Consider the following 19,027-nt stretch of genomic DNA (forward strand, 5'->3'; position numbering starts at 1 on the left):
GAAGATGGTACAGCACAGACTAAAAGTCTTTAGTTCTTAGGTTGGATTCAAGAGCTAAGTTAGAATCCTGCAATTACTGAAACATAAACCACAAATCTGGCAAAACTGCCTTAATTTCATGTCAAATCATCAAAATAGAGCCTTAGTGCTTTTCCAGTTCTGTCCAAAATGGACTTAGGCAACTGCTTGGGTTGCACCCTTGATGTCAACAGAGTCCAGGGTATGCTCAAGTCCACATTTGCATGTCATGACCTTTGTCCTGACCCCACAATTTCGAGTTTAAGTTCTACAATTTCAGCTTAAGTTCTACAATATTGCCTGGGGGGAATGGCCAAGCTTCACCACACACTGCAAATCTTCATATAATGTACTATCAACAGGAGATCAGAACATGCAACATTTCTCTGGACTGATTGCCTTCTGCAAGGCTGCTCTGAAGCCCCAAACCCCACACCAAACTAAACTCAGAGTGCAGAAAAGTCGCAGAAGGGCCCTCTACCAACCTCCTGCAGCAACCAGGGACAGAGAACCCTGTCCAACCTGGCCTCAAACACTTCCAGGGATGGGGCAGCCACAGCTTCTCCAGGCAACCTGTGCCAGGGCCTCACCACCCTCATAGGGAAACATCTGGTGAGAAAACAGTGACTCACAGATCCACCTGTCTGAGAATTTATGTATCAGATCTCCAGAGAACAAACAGGCTTTTTCTCCAAGATGAGTAACAATATTTGGCAAATCAACATGATTGGTTTGATGGATGCTGAAGTTATGGATACCTATGTACTGCTTAGGAGACAATTTCCATTCATGGCTTCCACCAGACAATGAGCCAGCTGGGTTCAAGAAAGCCCTGATTTCCTTTTTCCAATATATTTAAAACAGTGACAGTCTGATCCAAACCTAGCTCACCTTTCTTCCCTGGATAATACGTAGCAATCCTATGAACTCACTTATTTCCTGGCACAGCTCACCTCAACAAATGGGATTTGAGAATCTGCTCAGGTTTTCTGGATACTCAAGATCAATCATTTTGGGAAAGGGAAAACAACCTAGGAATAAAGGCCCATGAGAAGGAGAAGAACTCCTGAAGAAACTGTAATTTCCAAAACATTAGTTTCAAATTCATTACCAATTCCACTGTTACAGATGAGCATCTGAAATAAAACTGTAATAAGAAAACACTGAGAAATTCTCCTCTATAGATCACTGAAAATTGTAATGACACAACCTGTCAAAGCAATGTTTGATTTTAATTCAATAAAACACAAAATCAAAACACGAGTGAGATTGTGCCATGTCAACAGTCTATAATTCCCACAGTAAGTAGCTGTAAATGGATTTGTTGTCTCATTTGTTTGAAGAAACAGCATTATTGGTCCTCCAGTGTTGCCCAACCCTCTCAGCACCTTCTGAAAAAAGCCAAGTTTTCTGTGTGACACTTGTCATGGCCAGTTTAGCAGCATAACACAGGTCATTTAAGCACAACTGTGTAGTTGAAATGTGAGTTTTCAGAACAAAGGCAGCTGCAAAAGGTACATACAACCTACCCAGCCCATTCCATGTCTCCTCATCACTGCACAAGGTGTTTCCTCTCTGTTCCTCATTCCCTCGTGCTTGATTTTCTTTTTTAACTTGACACCGTCCAAATTTTAGCCTAATTACTAAACTACTCTAAATTACAGAAGAATTTATTAATAATGATAATTTATGGGCATGGTCTGATACTTCGCAATGTACAACAAGACACGCAGTTCCTTACCTGGGAAAGAAAAAGTAGGGATTTAGGAACAAAATAACTACATTTGGAAACTGATACCAATTACCCAGAACTTCAACAGCTTCTGCACCATCTCCAAAAAAAGCTGATGAAGTTATGAACTTCCTAGATTAAAACACACTATTTGAAGACATTTTCACAGAAAACATGTAGCCAAGAGACTTTTAAATTCAGTTTATTTCAGAAGCAAAAGACAACAATATAATTCACTTAGCAGATACAACCAAAATTTAGAAGATTAGGCCTTGTTTACTCTTTTCCAAAACTCATTAGGATTTAATGTTCCAGCAAGAAATATTCCCACCTAATCACGTAGCTCTTTCACAGCTCCCACCTGCCTGATCAGGTAAAAATCCAGTGGAATACCAGAATACAATAGGTTATCAGTTCATATTATTTTACTGCACCTCTATCTCAGATAATTTAACACTATATATTAGTAGATCACTGAGCTGCAGAAAAAGTAGCTTTCTACTTAATTTTAATTAATAGCTTTCTAATTTAATGGGACAGCACTTAGTATGTACTTTTCTTTATCTATCTGCCATCACTTCTGGGAATTCCCACTTAAATGTCAAATCAGGAAATAATGCTATTCAAAATACAACTCAAGACACACCCAAAAGCACACTGAATATTGAAAAATCACCTCCAAACTGCCATGATTTGATGTTTTTATCACATTTGTCTGAGTTAAGTGTTAGTAGCTGAGCTCTGAAATGCTCTGTATTTAGCTTGGACACTGATTATATTAGGTAACATTAAACATGCTTAAAATCAGACTTTATACATATTTTCTAGATACCTACATTCATAAGAACATTCCACTTTAAAGTCTTATTCTAAAAACTAGCTCTGGCTTGATTCAGAAATAGCAATAGCAGATTATTGCAGTAAAACAACAGAACTTCAGGAACCATTTGGAATAATTTTGAAAGGCCCTGAGCTTGAATTCAGCCAAGTTAAAAATATTTGTGCATTTGGAGGTTAATCTGTCAAACAGGTGGCATATTTATATTTTTCTATTTAATTTCTTACAGATTAGAAAGAACAATTTACCTCCCAGTGCCTGAAAGGACTTTAAGATGGAATCAAATTTCTTGGACAGTGTATGGAATAAGAAAATAACATTTCCTATGTCCCCTATGTCAGTTATATCCCAACCAAGCATTAGCAAGCAAAGATTATCTTAAAACACATATTGGGATAAAATTTACCTATATTCAGATTAAATTTTGTAGTTAACTTCATTTCTACCATAAGGAATGAGACATACCAACATTTTACTCAAACTACTGCATAACATTTTACCTCTGGAAGGCCAAAACTGAAATTTAAAGGATGCATTTACAAATACATACAGATAACTATTTTATAAGAAATAATTGAGCAACATCAATTTTTTAACATTACAAGTTTATCCATGAGGACAATCACAATGTCATTATAGAAATCCTCCTGTGTGATTTAGCCAGGAAAGTTTGACACAACAAAATTAGACAGTATTTTGATTAGAAGAGAATTTCTAACCATGAATTGCCTTTAAAAACACCATATCAAGCAGTAAAGCACTTGTGTTGAAAGGCACTATTGAGGGGATCATTAGCTCTTGTCACCTGGTTTCCAATACAGACAAAAGCACTTGGAAGCTCAGTAAATCACAACTTAGAACACTCCCGTGTTTGGGCCAAGATCTGCTACATTCATCAACGTGTTCAACTGGTTCCTGTGCAGTTGCAGGGATGCAAAATTCATAAAGCAAATCTCTGCAGGATGTTTTACAAGTTGGATCTTTCCTTGACAGACATACGAGATGTGGACTGTGTGTATGTTCTAATCACATCCTAAAAATAACACAACACTTCCATTAAAATTAGAGAACTTCAGAGAAAAAATGAGTACTTGAGTCAATGCTGTGGCTCCTTGGAGCAAGCACTGAGCCCAGGAAAGGCTTGTGGAAATGCTTCATTACCATTACAAAGAGGGGGTAATTAACCTGAACACATCACAGATCACATACAGTTATTTTCCAGAAGCCTTACAAACCCCAGTTGACACAAAGTAATTGCACATCATTGGTTAATCAACATTTAATTGAGTGTTATTAGAGTGATGTTTCCTTATTTTGTAATTCTACATGCACTGACTTCTGGCCTTCAAATCAAATGGGAATCAGAACCAATTTCTCACTTCACTGGATTTACAAGAGAAGCCAAAAGAATTCACAGCCAATCAAAAATCAGCTACAAAAATCATGACCATACCTTTTTCCCACTCTCAGCATTGTACTTGTCCAGCAAAGCCTGGACACAGGCACCATAGGTAGGATGAACGTCAGTGAAGTTTTTCACCTAAACAGGAAGACAGAACAGAAAAGGCAACAGGAATTTTTTCCTCCATTTCAAACATATTCTTTAGCATGTTTCTGCTCTGCAGTTTACAAGCAGTACTTGTATCATAAGGACAAAAAGGAGGATGAAAACTCTTTTCTCTAAGTTTAATTCTGACCAGCCAGAAATGAGATATGAACATCTTGAAACACTATTTCTACTGTCTCACCTAGAGTTCATTCTCAATTTAAACCAAATTACACTGGGAAGAATAAAGATCCAATCCCTTCCTGGCCCTCACTGCCTTTTCCTTGTTTAGAGCTAAACATTACACTGGCAGTCATCTGATTTTTTAAGCACTAAGCTAAATACATCCTAAATGTTCAATATCTACCCTATTCTTCCCACCAGGAAAAGATTATTTTAACATGTTGTATGTTATTTATATTATGTAAATAGGCACATCTGTATTGAGAATTCCTGTGTAAGAAGAAATCCAGCCTTCTCAGAGAATTCCTGATCTTCTTTTCCATAAGCATGTTGCCATTTTGACAAAATTACTGGACTGGGAGAAAACCTGGAATAAAGAGCCAAGGCTAAAAACCAAAGAGGCCACTTACAGCTCGTTTCTGGATGAAGAGTTGTGCATCCTTCAGGTGCTCAGCAATGTTTTTACAGAGCCTTTGGCGTTCTGCCTCATTCAGCACTTTGAGGTAGAATTCCCGTACCTTGCCATTGGAAGGAAAAAAAAAAGGGTTATTTGGAAATTCCCAAAAGCAAGCAGTTAGAAAATACTCAAAACACTCAAAATACTTAAAATTCAAAAGGCAACCAACCTGTGAGGGTTTTCCTTTGGCAAACCTGCTACCAATTCCTTCTGGTTCTAACTTGAACTAAACTGTTGCTTATGGAATTAATGAAAATAAATATTGCTGTTAGGATCTAATTCAGGAATTGAGGATCACAGCATGACACACTCTAGTTTGTGTATCTGCAGATACTACTGGCAAGAAGTCACGTCGCAGCCTTTTATATATTGATGCCCAAAATATGGATGGCAAAGGTCTGGGACAATTCGCTAATTGTCCTGCCAGCAAAAATTCAGTTATTCATGAAACTGTGCTGTTTGGAGACCTTCAGCTCAGCCCAGATGCTTCAGAAAGGAGCTACGTCTGCACGACACTATTAATATTCTCTAAAGTCACCCTGTAAACCCATCCTGTCCTTCCATGCCCCACACCTGAGTCACATTGTCCTCATTGGCACTGTTGTAGCGCTGCACGTCCCCTGAAACGAACGTTCGGCTCTCCTTAAGCTGGGGCTGATCTTCTGGACCAGTAAAGCTATTGGGGTAATAATTTGGGGCACCACCTGAAAACAAATAAAAACAACCCCCCAAAAGCCAAAACAATCAGATGCCAGCACTCTCAGATTAAGCCAGAAGACAACGTTCTTTGCTTAGAAGAACATAAGCTTCCCTATACAGGGGGTGTATTTTAAACACAAATGTACAGAACTGCATAAAAATGAACTTATTATCTGTTCCTGGCCAAGAGCGGCTGTTCTCTTGTTTTTCAAATATTTCCTTCTCCTCCCTCAGCAGGTGTCAGAATCCCCAGCCCAAGGGAATACATATTTTGGCATGAGCCACAGCTTAAGTATATCCTTGTTTACTCTCAGGTGTAAAACTGTCACTATTGGGCAAACACTGACAGGCCATGAGCTGCTCAACAGAGGGAAAGTTACACTTCATTTTCACTCTTGCCTGTCGCAATCTCTTGGAAATCAGAAAAGCAAAGCAGTTCAATGAAGTGGACTGAGCATAAGAAAGTGTTTTTAAATTTAACAGATTCAAATGCAGATTTCTCAAAAGACATTTAGCCCACCTCTATTATTTTTAGATTAGATTTTGCCTAGAAGTAGAAACAAAGAGGTAGTAATTAAATTCTGTAATAATATTTCTCTGACATGTTTCTTCATTTCAAATAATTAATTTGGAACTTTTTCAATTAAACCCCTTTAACAGGCATGTTTCTAGAAGTCTTTAAAGGAACATAACTAGGGACAAACAATACTGAATGAATTTAACTGCAGGTGTTCTGCAATCCCCCTTTCTCTTAAAGGCCTATTTGTTAAGTTTTTAAAAACATCTTAAGCTTCACTTGGTTGTCATACTTTTAAACAAACTCCCCATCCCGTATCCAAACATCTGAAGTCTCCTTTCCTGGATTAAAAGCAGAGATATACACCCATCATAACAAGTATGTAAAGATGACAAACATTCTAATTTTCAGGTACCAAAAGCTTCCTTCCCCCTGCCCCCCCTTTGCTTACAAAATGAATAATTTAGTCTTTTTTTAGAAAGCAGAAGTTACATCGATTTGAAAACCACTTATTTTAAGCGTATCAACTACTGGAAACAAGCCTGAAGGTGTGTCAGAAACATCCATGAGCTTCTTTAGAGTCTTAAAAAAACACATGTAGATAATATATTCTGTAATCTACCCAATCAAACTTCTGTTTTACAGGAAGTTTTGATTCTCAAAACTTGTACAAGACTGACAAGAGATAGAGTGGATACACAAACAGGAGTGGTGAAGACTGGGAATTCTGAAGCTCGGGAAGTGAACAGAAAAGAATTCTGCAGTCCATGCATAAGTGTCATTACACTGAAAGGTATTTGCATGCCTACCTTGGTTGTCAGTAACAGTCATTGGTCCATCCCTCTGGTAATTGGCCACACGGGCTCTGAAGGGGCAGTTCACAGGGATCTGGAGATAATTTGGGCCCAGGCGGTGTCTGTGAGTGTCAGGGTATGCAAACAGACGTCCCTAAAATATCATAAACAGAAAAGAGATCACTGCAGTGGTACATGTCAATTCAAAGCATTGAACACTATTTCACTTATTTTTAAATGCATTATTTACTGAACTGAACCTTCAGCAGTTCTGGTGACATACAGATGCCAAGACAACAGACTCTGACTATGAAGTTTGAGGGAGTGAAGAGAGGCAAAAAAAGAACTGCATGATAGTTCAAGGGTTTATCCAGCTAAAACTGTCAAAATACCTTCTTGTTTCCACAGATATAATTTGAAATAACAATTTGGATTTAATCTGAAAAACCATAACATGCAAACATCGATGACTCTGCAATGAGCCTTATCAAATGTTGTGAGCTATAAGAAATCCGATACTACTTCTAGTCTTGTGGTTTGTATCAGGAATTAGTTATATCTGTATTTTAGAGCACCAAAGTTCACCTCTTACTCGTAAGAATTTAGAATTCTGAGAAACGCTGTAAAAACATGAATAAATGTGCATTGCTGCCATGGCTTCATCCATCCCAGACTGACAACTTTGGTAATTGTTGCAGATGCCCTCTAAAGTCCAGATTTTCTCTTCCTTTAGTTCTGTCCTGTTCTCTTTATATTTCAATTCTGCATGAGCACATCAAATGGTGATCAATAAACCACCGCCACAGAAAAAATAAATAAAAAAATCACTTGCTTTTGATCCATCAGGTTTACTGCTGCTACACGAACAGGGATAGGAATGTTTTCATAAACAGCAAAGCAAACAATGCTCACCAGGTCAAATCTCATACACATTGCAGTTTACCTGCAGCATTTTATCAGGGCTAGGTTCAATCCCAGGTGGCATGTTGCTTGGATCATATGCCATCTGTTCCACCTCTGCAAAGTAGTTTACAGGATTCCTGTTCAAGACCAGCTTCCCCACAGGTTGGAGAGGGTAGTCACCATGTGGCCAAACCTATAAGACATAACACACATACATTAAAACCAACATTATTATAGTATTATCTAGCTTAATTGCCAGGCAGCGTTTGCCTGATTTAAGCCTTGATTGAGAAAATTCATTCCTGCATTTCTTTTTTGCTAACAAACATTGAGAAATGTCTTATTTTAAGAAGTCTTTTGCAACTAATACAGAGTATTAATGCAACTTATTTCATCATCCCAGGATAATCTCAGCTCTTGAGTACTTAAATCAAATACCCGCAGGGGCTTGAAAAACTGCCTAGGAATGCACCTCGTAGGTGGAACTGGTGGCACAATTGTTTTCAGCTACTTCAAAATGCTTAACTAGCTTAACTGGCCTTGTCTTTGTCACTTGAGCCATTATTTTCAAGTTCAAAAAGTCTTCAGCCATTTGGGGAGAGCAATATTAGAGGGGAAAAAAAGCGTAGTACAAGTTTTTGTGAGGATTTTCCAACAGGCCATTCCTAGGAACAGCTATTGGAAGTCTGACAAAATTAGACCAACAGAGCTCAGGGTGTGACCCTCTGATCTGAGATCACAGTTCTGAAGTGACATCCAGTTCTGGAATCAAGCCCTATCCCTATTTCACTGAGGAAGAGTAACATCAGATACAACATCACTGCAATTTCATCTCCAGAATCTGACTCATCATGGCTATATAATGAAGAGTACACTTAAAAACTAGAAGGGAAGAATAAAAAGGCCAGACTAACTTTATTGATAGGAACTAGTAAGAGAACAGTGCTAATCCACAGAAACTGTTACGCTTTTTTTACAGATAAGCTCGGTTCTGGCACTTGCTACGTTATCTCCTGACCTTTCTTAAACCAGCTGAAATGGAATATTCACAATTTGATGTACCTTAGTTACATCAAAAGGATTAAATGGAAACCTCTCTGCTTCTTCAAAGGTCATAACTTGAATGTAGAAAGACCATGAGGGATAGTCCCCCTTGGCAATGGCGTTGTAAAGATCACGTATGGCATAGTCAGGATCAGTAGAAGCCAGTCTTCCTGCTTCTTCTACAGAGAGGTTTTTGATGCCCTGGTCAGTCTAAAAGCAATAAAAGCAACAGCACCAGTTACAAAGTATTACAGAAATCATTAATCAGAATGAATTTTAACAAGATTTGTAATCCAAGAGTGAGACTGTCCATGTTCCAACTTGCAACAATTTGAGTTCAGATTTACAGTACATTCAACAGCTGCCTTTCAAATAAAAATCAGTTCATTGATAGTGCTCCAATAACAAGAAACAGTTCCCCAAAGAAGAGTTCTTTATAGTCTAGTAAATGACTGCTGTGTTAGCAAGAACAATGACCCACTATATTGATTAAAGGTATGCTACTGATATTAAACAAGGACACCACACACCTTTTCAGTCCAAGCACTAAAAAGTTGTCTCTGATTTAAACTTGAAAAGTCACTGAACACTTTTATGGTTTTAATCCAACATGGTGTATAGCTCTAATACATAAATGGAAAAAAAAAAGAAAAGATCAATACCTTGGCATGGAATTTGCAATAAACTGGTCTTCCCTCAGCATTAACCAGTTTAAAAGTATGTGATCCATATCCATTCATGTGGCGATAACCATCGGGAATTCCACGATCACTGAACAGGAAAGACACCTAAAGTGAAGGATGAAACAATATTAAAGGGCTCATCAGATCAAAGATAAAGTGATCATTCAAGACTAAGTTTGTTTATTGCATTAATCTGTATCACTGGAAGCTATGTTAATGTTAGGAATTCCTTGAGGAATTTCCAGTTTAAGTTTTAAGAGTGCTAATGAAAAAACTGCTTTGGTTTTGCACAAAGGAAAACTGGGAATTAAACCTATGTGAAGTTTTATGCCCACAAGAAGTAGACATAAACCTCGTGGTAATGTTATGATCTTCCCCATAAGCACAGAACAGGTAAGCATGGATAATTTAAATTACAAATATAACTAAGACTACATAGACTTCTAGATCAAACATGGAGAAGAGATAGTTAAAAACATGCTTCATAGCATGATTTTACTAAATAAAGTCAAAGGAGAAGCTCACTTGATGCAAAGACTCAGGGCGAAGACTCCAGAAGTCCCACACCATGTCTGGATCCTTCAAATGAGTCTGAGGGTTCCTCTTTTGGCTATGGATAAAGGATGGAAACTAATTTGTCCAGAAGTGGAGGAGGAAAAAAAAAAAGAAATTCTATGAGATCAAGAACAAGACAAACAATTTTTCAATATGTGTCACAATGAAAGAACAGCATATTGAAAACTGAGACAAAGCTGTAAGATAACTGAAAAAATCTTCTACTGTCACGTCCCTCCTGCAACCAATTCATTCACAGACCAGTAAAATTAGGGTAAAGTCAAGCATTTACAATTAGGATAAACAGGTTGTTCAGAGATAAAGACTGTTTTCATTCTGTGATGGATAAGGTGAGAGGTAAATCTTTTCAAATCTGTGTAACTTTACTGAGTATCTGATCTGACTTATAAACAAATGCAAAGACACTAGAAACCATCTTACAAAGAGCTGTTAAGCTTACTAAAAGACCAAAAAAATCAGACTTAATACAAAGAATTTGCAAGAAGCTTTTAAAGTGAAAATTTAGAGTGAAAAGTATGAAATCACATAAGTAATCAACCATTAGTTCTCAAATTCACTTTTTTTTTAGTAACATCTTTTCAAGTCAAAAATGTTCAGAGTATGTAACAAAGTTTAACAGGTTTTACTTCTCAGTGAGGCAAGAATAAGATGTGAATGAACTTTTGGAGTCTTTCCCAAAGTACCCTCATCCCTGGTGCTTACCAGGATTGCATCCCGAATAAAGAAGATGGGAGTATTATTTCCCACAAGATCCCAATTCCCATCTTCTGTGTAGAATTTCATTGCAAAGCCTCGAGGGTCACGAACTGTATCAGCTGACCCAGCTTCTCCAGCTTGAAGAAACACATGGACATACAGAAGTCTTAGGAGCGGAAATGCATACAAATTGTAAGCAAAACCCCATATAACTTGAAATTAGGCCATAATATCCTAAAAGGGCATTCAAGTCTTTTCTATACCAAGGAATTTTAGGCATGTTTTTAACAGTACTTCAAAGTGTGAACAGAAACCCACCCGAACATTAAAGTTAAAAGAAAGAAAAACAAGTATATCCACATGAACCAATTAAGAGTGGAATCTGCATTATCACTAACAGAGACATCATCAGATTATAAGGCTGAATCATCTAAAGGTACATTTGTTTCTGTGCATCAAATCCCAGTGTTAAAGCTCTCATGTAGAAGGTAGCAATCTAACCAGCGTGCCTAATAAAATATTATGGAAGGATTGTAATCCTTTAAATTCCTCCTGCTTCATCCAGGACAGAATTTTCAATGGGTAAATTCTACCAGGGCAGAAGTGCCAAGCACAACAGCTGAGCAGAAGTGTTCCAGAAGTGTTCAGAACATCCTGATGAAATAAGCAGGACACTCATCCTCTCATTATAAAAACTGTGTTCTACAGAACGCGTTCAAACAGGGGGAAGGGGAAGGGGAAGAGGAAGGGAAAGTCAAACTCAGCTCCATGTCTTTACTCTCTACCAGGACCCCTTAATTTTTGCTGACACAGCCTTCTTGGATTACTTTTTTCTCTCCAATACTTCCAGAACCAAATCCTCATTAGGATTTCTTTTAAATATAGATAAAGTAGTAACATACACATTATGAATTATAATTTTTTTCTATCAGACAAGATATTGATCAAAATGCATGTTTTAACTCATAGCATTTAAGATTTTGCTAGTTTACGTATTCAACTCTTTAAAAAAATCGGAGTTTATTTCTGGAAGATTGTTTCTTTTCTTTTGCCCAGTATTTACGTTACATCATTCATCCCCAAAACATTCCCAGGGCATAAGAGATTACATGTATTTAACTTCCAAGTGTTAAGCTGCAGTGTGCAAGTGTTGATTATGATCCAACCAGAAACAAAGCAGATTTTCTGTTAGAAAAAACACAGTGCAGGTCACCCTCCCTCTCGCATTTCAGTCAGAAAAGTGTCTCCTGAGAGCTCTGACAGAAAGAGGCAGAAGGTGCTGAAGGTCTTACACACGATTCATTTAATTAATTAATTTAAATTAATTTAAATTCAGAGGAGGACTGGGTTGGCAAAAAGCATTTGAAACTACTTTAAGTGCTCCACACTGCTCTCACGGGAACCAAGGCACACATAGGAGAGGGTACACAGTAATTTTAAAGTCTTACCAACAGTGGAGAATCGAATAGCAAGAGGAGTTCTTTTCCCAACGTGCTCAAACACTTTTGCCTTGCAATACTGGGTGATATCATGAGTGACTTCAAAATAGCCAAAGGCTCCTGAAGAACAGGAATTCCAAAAGATCAGCTCTAGGTACCTTCCTTCCACTCATCTGTTATTCTACTGTGGTCCAACATACAACTTCAAGCCAAAAGCAAACATACAGCAGTTTAAACACAGTTCATTTCCATGCTCTAAGCACTCCATTTATTTTCACAAAATGAAACTTGTTTAACACTCTATTTGCACAGTGCTCCCTCTCTGCTCCTTAACTGATTGTTAACAGCTCCCAGTAGCAGTACAGAAGATGCTCTTCTGCCACGATCTGTGTATTTATCTTTATTATTTCTTTAATCCTGCTATGTGTTGCAGAATTTTTGGTCCACTTGCAAGCTGGATGAAGCAACAAAACTTTTTCCACTCCCACAGAGCAACTTTTCCCATGTACATTCACGTTATAAATTCATATGCTGCTCCTTCTAGGGCAACACATAACAAAAATCAGAGGTGATAGTTCTACCCTTCTAAGATTAATAATAAATTTTTAAATTATTTAGGGTTTTAAATTAAATATTATATCATCAGCTTGCTTTGGCAGACAAAGACAAGATTCTCTATTAAATAACACGAAAACAAACATTAAAATAGAGATGATAGGTTTCCCCTTCCAGAGGAATGGGATACTATGGAAGAACAAGCAGAGGAAGCAGAGATTGCAGAAAATGCAGTAAAAATCAAATAACTGCATTTTTTCTACTTAATTTTTTTAAACAATTTTTCAGTGCTTCAAGTTTTGGCACTGAGATTTTTTTAAACCAGGCCCTAGCACTGTTGTTCATATAGATTTATTATAACTGATAACACTAAATATAGATAACATAATGCAATTTATTGTCACAATCTACGTGTTACTTGCAAAGCTTTTAACTCTAATTCTACACAAAGAAAATACGTAGGTTTAAACATACCTGCCCCTTTTGCATGCACAACTCTTTCAGGAATCCTCTCTCTGTCAAAATGAGCCATCTCATCAGTGAAAACAACATCTTGGACAAGAAGAGGTCCACGTGGCCCCACCGTCAGAATATTCAGCTTATCCGCTATGGGGTTCCCAGCACCAGTGGTCAAGACATCTGGTTTCTGAAAGCAGGGGACAGTCAATATCACACTCAGCCCTCTGTGTTTAAATCACACAATGTGCAGACTGTTCAACCATTACATGTCACACGAACAAGTATATGACAAAATGACTTAAGTTTCTGGAAGTAGTTACAGAAAATACATGTGTCAACTACATCCCAGTGCTGTGTCTGAGGCTATTTAAGAACGAGAGTTCAAGTCATGTATAATCCAAGAATGTTTTCCATGGTTCAGAAATATCACTTGTTGAGACTATTAGTCTTGCTTCAAGAAAAATTTGGGATGTGAAGAAAAAGCTAAAAAAGCTGCTGGAAAGTAATAAGGAAGAAAGGAGAGGAAGGAGGAGGTAATGTCAGTACAGGGACAGAGGCATAAGGAAAGAGCTACAGTCACACCGCATAAAGAATAAAAGGGGGTATCTGTGATTACTATTGGTGTGGAAGAGCTATGGAAAATAACAGGAACACCTGAGGAATCATCATTCTGACTCCTGAACCATGGAAGGACCAAGATCAACACAAGCCCTACTGCCCGGAAATGTCCTGTCAAAATGACAGCAATCATAGCTTTTCTTTTTTTTCTAACATTGTTATTGTCTATCAAGAAACTGCCCAAGATAACCCACACTCATCCTTTTCCCCTCCCTTTCATACCTTAAGAGTTTAAGTTTTTATAGGCTACTTAGAGCAGCAGCAGGAATGATCCTGTAACTGAAAAAATCTCCAAGAAACTTCAAGAAACACCTGCTGGAATTCTGTAGCACCGCAATTGAGTGTACTCCTATTTTCTCATAAAAAATCCCAGTGGAAAGGACTTTCTCTGCATCACATATGGGGTCATACAATTAATCCTCTAAGGCAATACTCCCATATTACTGAGTACTGCAGAAAACATAGCAAGAAAGGTCCATCAGCTCCAGAGACCTGATGGTCACAGGTGCCAGTTCTTCCTGGAGTACATTTGTTGTCAGGAGCCAGGGCAGTGCATATAAAGGACTCAGAAGAACAGAAGTTAGTACAAAGAAAAGAAAATAAAGTTTGCAACGGCGTGAGCTCAAATACCCAAGTCACAGATTAACACTAAACCCAGTCACACGTTGCACTAAACTGCCACGAATCCATATGGGCTCCCTATCCACACCACCCTACCTGGACCACAGGACACACCAGCATAAACTCACTCAGCCCCTCATAACTAGTTCTCCTTCTTTTAAAGTTCTACAGATGAAAAGGGATGGTGAAGAGAAGAAAAAAGCAACTCTTGAGGAGAAAAGCCTTCACTTTTCTATCAGCTACTTAGGGGGTTCCAATTTTCACACTGACAAGGGAAGCTCTGCTTTAAGGGGTTTAATTATGGTAAACAGACAAAATTCTGATGGAAGACTTCTTTTTTCCCCAAGAGGCAACCCCCAAAGGCAGGGAAAGAACAATTATTCACATCCACGCCCAGAGATCCGGATGAGGCAGAGAATACAGGGAGTTACAGACACTTTGTTTAGCTCAGGTACCTGAATAACCACATAAAAGACATTTGACAGGATAACTGCATTTCCACTGTGTTCTTGCTAATACGCAACACACACTCCTTCAGCTGGCTTGCATTCCCAAAATATCCAAGTTCTTTATTCTTCCTTCACCACTTCATTAGCATAAAGACATAAGCATAAATTCAATTCCTTCAGGATGCCTGGAATTCTCACCTACACTGAAATGTGCACAAACATTTAAAAAGACAATGTATAACAAACAGGCACATGATGCTCAGAAACTTAAAGCTGAAATGGGAACTTTCCTGTATTTAAAGTATCGTAAGTCAAAGCAACATCTGCTTAAATAAAAACATTATCTACGGTTTGTCAATGGAAATATGCAAGAGTATGTCATCTTGAAGCATCAACCAAGTTTCACTCAGTCCACAGAGAAACATAGAAAAATTATGTGTAATTAGAGCTCTGGTTACCTCAGAATTCTTCATCAATTCTAAGCAGCCCAGTAGGTTTAAACACACAGAGGCAGAACTATAATGCATATACTACATCTATGACCTTTTCCTCTGCAAAGACCTTGCAACAGCTTGGTAAAAGACAGAATGGAGGAGGAAATGTATCCTTAGTCTTAAGGAGACTTTTTGATTCACCTATGCCTTTAAAATATCTGTGAGATTATCTTAAGGGTAGAAAAAACCTTTGAATATTAGTTGTAAGCCATGCCACAAAGAGCGAAGGTTTGTAGAGGTAACGCAGCCCTTCCCAGCTCAACAGGTCTAAAACCCACTTCACCTCTAATGATCACATTTAGGACTACTAGAAGTAGTTGCTAAAACCACAGCTTGTTGAAACTAAGACTATAAAAAAATTAACAGCTTTGTGGCTGTACAGTCTCTTTTGTTTATGCAAGTAGACTTTCTGAAAGGTCCTTTCTACCATTCTCATTAGAATTTAAAAATATTTACTTTTGCAATGGTAGGATATATTCACTTTGGTTTCAGGATAACCTGTGGAGCACACAAAATAAGTTCTATCAGTGTGAAGGGAGAGGAAAAGAACCACACAGTAGTTGTAAGAAGAATTCTCACACTACTTTTGGGCTTGAGCTTGTTTGATGCCTGTATTTTCATATGGTTGGGAGCTGCATACAGTCCAAACCTTAAACGACAAGAACTCATGAATCTGCATTTGTATTTCATTACAGCACCAACCTGCCATGACAGAAAGAAGGGAAACAAAGCCAGAAGAATTTTAGTCACTGCTGTTGTAAACACCACACATCAAAGTACACACTTCCAGGCATTACTGATACTTTGTACCTTATACAACTCACTTTAAAATTCTAATAAGTCCTCCCTACTTTCTATCTTAAAGTCTCATGACTCCTTATGCAACACAGACTATGGGTTGCCTCCCAAACCTTCAAATTAACCTTGGCCTGTTTTCAAATGCTGCTATGTTACAGAAAAGCCGACATCCTTACAAAAAGTATTACTCATGGATAAAAAGGAGCCATTATGACACACACTGGGGCTTGATGAAGTCAGAACTCAGCAGGTAGTTCTCACACAGCACCTTTTAGAAGTGAGAAGAATAAAATAATATTAAGATGACATAATAGATATAGCCAGCGGGAACTGAGGCATCCACTTCCATCTTGTAAGATTTCTGCTTAGTAAAACCAGCAGGAAGAGTATTAAATGGAATATACACATTTCTGTCAGAAAACACATACAGAAACTGTCACAATGATTTGATGAAGAATGAGGGAAATCAAGTCTTGCAGCATTTATATATTTACCCAAATATTTTGGAAATATTCTATAGCTTCAGAAGGCTGAGTGCCATGCTGTTGGTTACATGCTCTTATGATTTCAGTCAATTCACTTCACAGAATCACAGAATCCCAGAATGGTTTGGGTTGGAAAGGACCCTTTACTTCCAACCCCCTGTAATGGGCAGTGACACCTTCCACTATCCCAGGTTGCTGGTCAAGAGCCGTCCAACCTTGGACACTTCCAGGGATGGGGCAGCCACAGCTTCTCTGGGCAACCTGTGCCAGTGACTCACCACCCTCTCAGGGAAGAACTTTTTCCTAAAAAATTCACTTCAACCTGGTCAGCAAGTCCCCACATACCGCTGAACACACTTTATCTTTTATGTTATTCCCTGGTTACAATTTCACTGGGTTCTACCAATGTGACAGCAAACTGAAATGCAAGCATCTGACTTGAGACGAGAAAAGTTAACGATATCTCTGCCCAAGGACCTGCCGGCCTGGGCGCAGAGCAGCCCCACTACTGCCTAAGGAATATGCCGGGGCCAGGCAGCGCTGACCGCCCTTATCGCTCGGGGCCAGGCAGCGCTGACCGCCCTTATCGCTCGGGGCCAGGCAGCGCTGACCGCCCTTATCGCTCGGGGCCAGCTGGCAGCTCCCCTGCCCTCCGTGCGCCTGCTGTTCCCGGGCACGGCCCCAGCCCGTGGGGGCGAGGGCGGAACGGGGCGAGGGCGCCTCGCCCGCCGGCGGTGTCCCGGGGACACCCGCGCACAGCGAGCCCCGCATCCCCCGGAACACCTCGGGCTCTGCACCCTCCGGCTCCAGGGCTCGCCCGCTCCCCCCGGGGATGCGAGGAACGGGCTGTGCCGGCGAGTACCTGCGAGCCCCGGTGGCTCTTCCACTGCTTCAGCTGGTCCGCGGCGTCGTCCCGCCCGTCGGCCATTTTGCGATCGCGGGCGACCCCCGAGGCAGGAAGGGCGGCGAGGAGGGAAGCGGGAGCTGCGGGAAAGCAGGAGCAGAGGGGCTGCGCTCGCTCCCAGCGAGGAGGCAGCGCCGGAGAGGTCGCTCTGTTGCCTTGTCACCGCCCTGTCACCGTGTCACAGTGTCACCCCTCGGGGACCCGCAGCACCAGCGGGTAGCGGGAGGCACCCCGCGCACGGCTCCTACCCCCGGCACTGCGCCCGCCCCCCGCTACCCCCTCAGCCAATAGAATCGCCGCCAGCCTGCCAGATCGACCTGTGATTGGCCAACAGGCACGTCAATCAGGCCCTGCGAGGCACCGCCCGCCGCCTCGCCCCGAGAGGGCGGTGGGGCCGCGGCGTTCCCTTGTTGCAGTGTAATTAACTAATACGGAGCTGTGAAAGTACTTTTTTTCGGCTCTGATTTAAATTTTGAGATGCCGGAGCTTTCTACAGCCGCTGAGGGTGGAGGTGTTGTTAAGAAATTGCAGGCTCAGGGCGCTGTGAAGGCTGCACTTGCTTACGGAGTTTCAGAGGCAGGGTTGGTTTCGGCAGGAAAAAGATGTTTGTAAACTGCAAAATCAAAGTGACCAAATAGAACTATAAAAACTATATAAACGTGTAGCTATATAAAGGCTCGCTCTTGTACCTTAAACGAGGTACAGGTCATACATTAACATTGGTAATAATCGTATGCGCCCAACAGTAAAGAGTATTTCTTTAGAGCTCTGAATGTATACCCTTAAAAAAACCCCACTTTTGAATTAATAATGTAGTTATGCTTACGAATCATGAGATAAATACTGTTCTCCCATTAGGCACTGGTAACACTGAAGGAGATCTGGCTTTGTGCCTAATTCATGTACCACAGCTGATAAAAGTGGTTAACAGCTGGTTGTTTTTCCTAATTCTGAGGTAAAACATTTGAGCAACATGAATATTCTATCTTAAACTGCTTATCTACGAGATTATGTTTGCATTCTTTTCTCTTAACAGACACAAAGAGTTGTCTAGCTCATTATTTCAATCTGACAATTGCTTTATCTAGTATATGTTATTGAGAATTAGAGGGTTAAACCTCTGTCTGTACTACACAGGGAATATCATTAATTTTCCTCAGAATTAAGAACAGAAAACTCCCTTTTTTCTGCTTCAGCCTTATTCGGTACATTTCTTTCATGTCTCTGAGTTTCATAATCTTTTTTTCCTTAACATGATAACCAACATAATAAAAAAGAGCAAGGAAGGTCACCTATGTTTCTGATATTTCTATACAAAATATACATCATCAGACTATACCATCTAGATTTACTACTAGGATTGCACACACATGATTTTTTTTTGAATCAGTGATTGATATTTCAGTTTGCTTAATCAGCAACATGAGGAAAATGTGGACATTTTCATGAAAAGCTATTGTTTGCTTTTCCTTTAAAGTTTAACGTTGCTGGTCAAGGTGTGTAGATAACCTTGCTGGTC

At 39.6% G+C, this 19,027-nt stretch overlaps 1 protein-coding gene across 1 annotated transcript; it reads right to left on the reverse strand.

The window, feature by feature from the left end:
* Positions 1-1,936: 1,936 nt before the first annotated feature.
* CAT (catalase) lies at positions 1,937-17,763 on the reverse strand. The gene is made up of 13 exons (XM_064657091.1): positions 17,467-17,763; positions 13,155-13,326; positions 12,135-12,245; positions 10,693-10,823; positions 9,940-10,044; positions 9,394-9,519; positions 8,750-8,941; positions 7,728-7,880; positions 6,800-6,938; positions 5,348-5,478; positions 4,728-4,835; positions 4,042-4,128; positions 1,937-3,621 (listed from the first exon to the last, which is right to left on the reverse strand). The coding sequence occupies exons 1-13, from the start codon at positions 17,530-17,532 to the stop codon at positions 3,556-3,558; spliced, it is 1,587 nt and encodes a 528-aa protein (XP_064513161.1). The 5' UTR covers positions 17,533-17,763; the 3' UTR covers positions 1,937-3,555.
* Between the last annotated feature and the right edge of the window lie 1,264 nt (positions 17,764-19,027).

The sequence above is a fragment of the Pseudopipra pipra genome, chromosome 6 (assembly GCF_036250125.1).
Source record: "Pseudopipra pipra isolate bDixPip1 chromosome 6, bDixPip1.hap1, whole genome shotgun sequence".
NCBI lineage: Eukaryota > Metazoa > Chordata > Aves > Passeriformes > Pipridae > Pseudopipra > Pseudopipra pipra.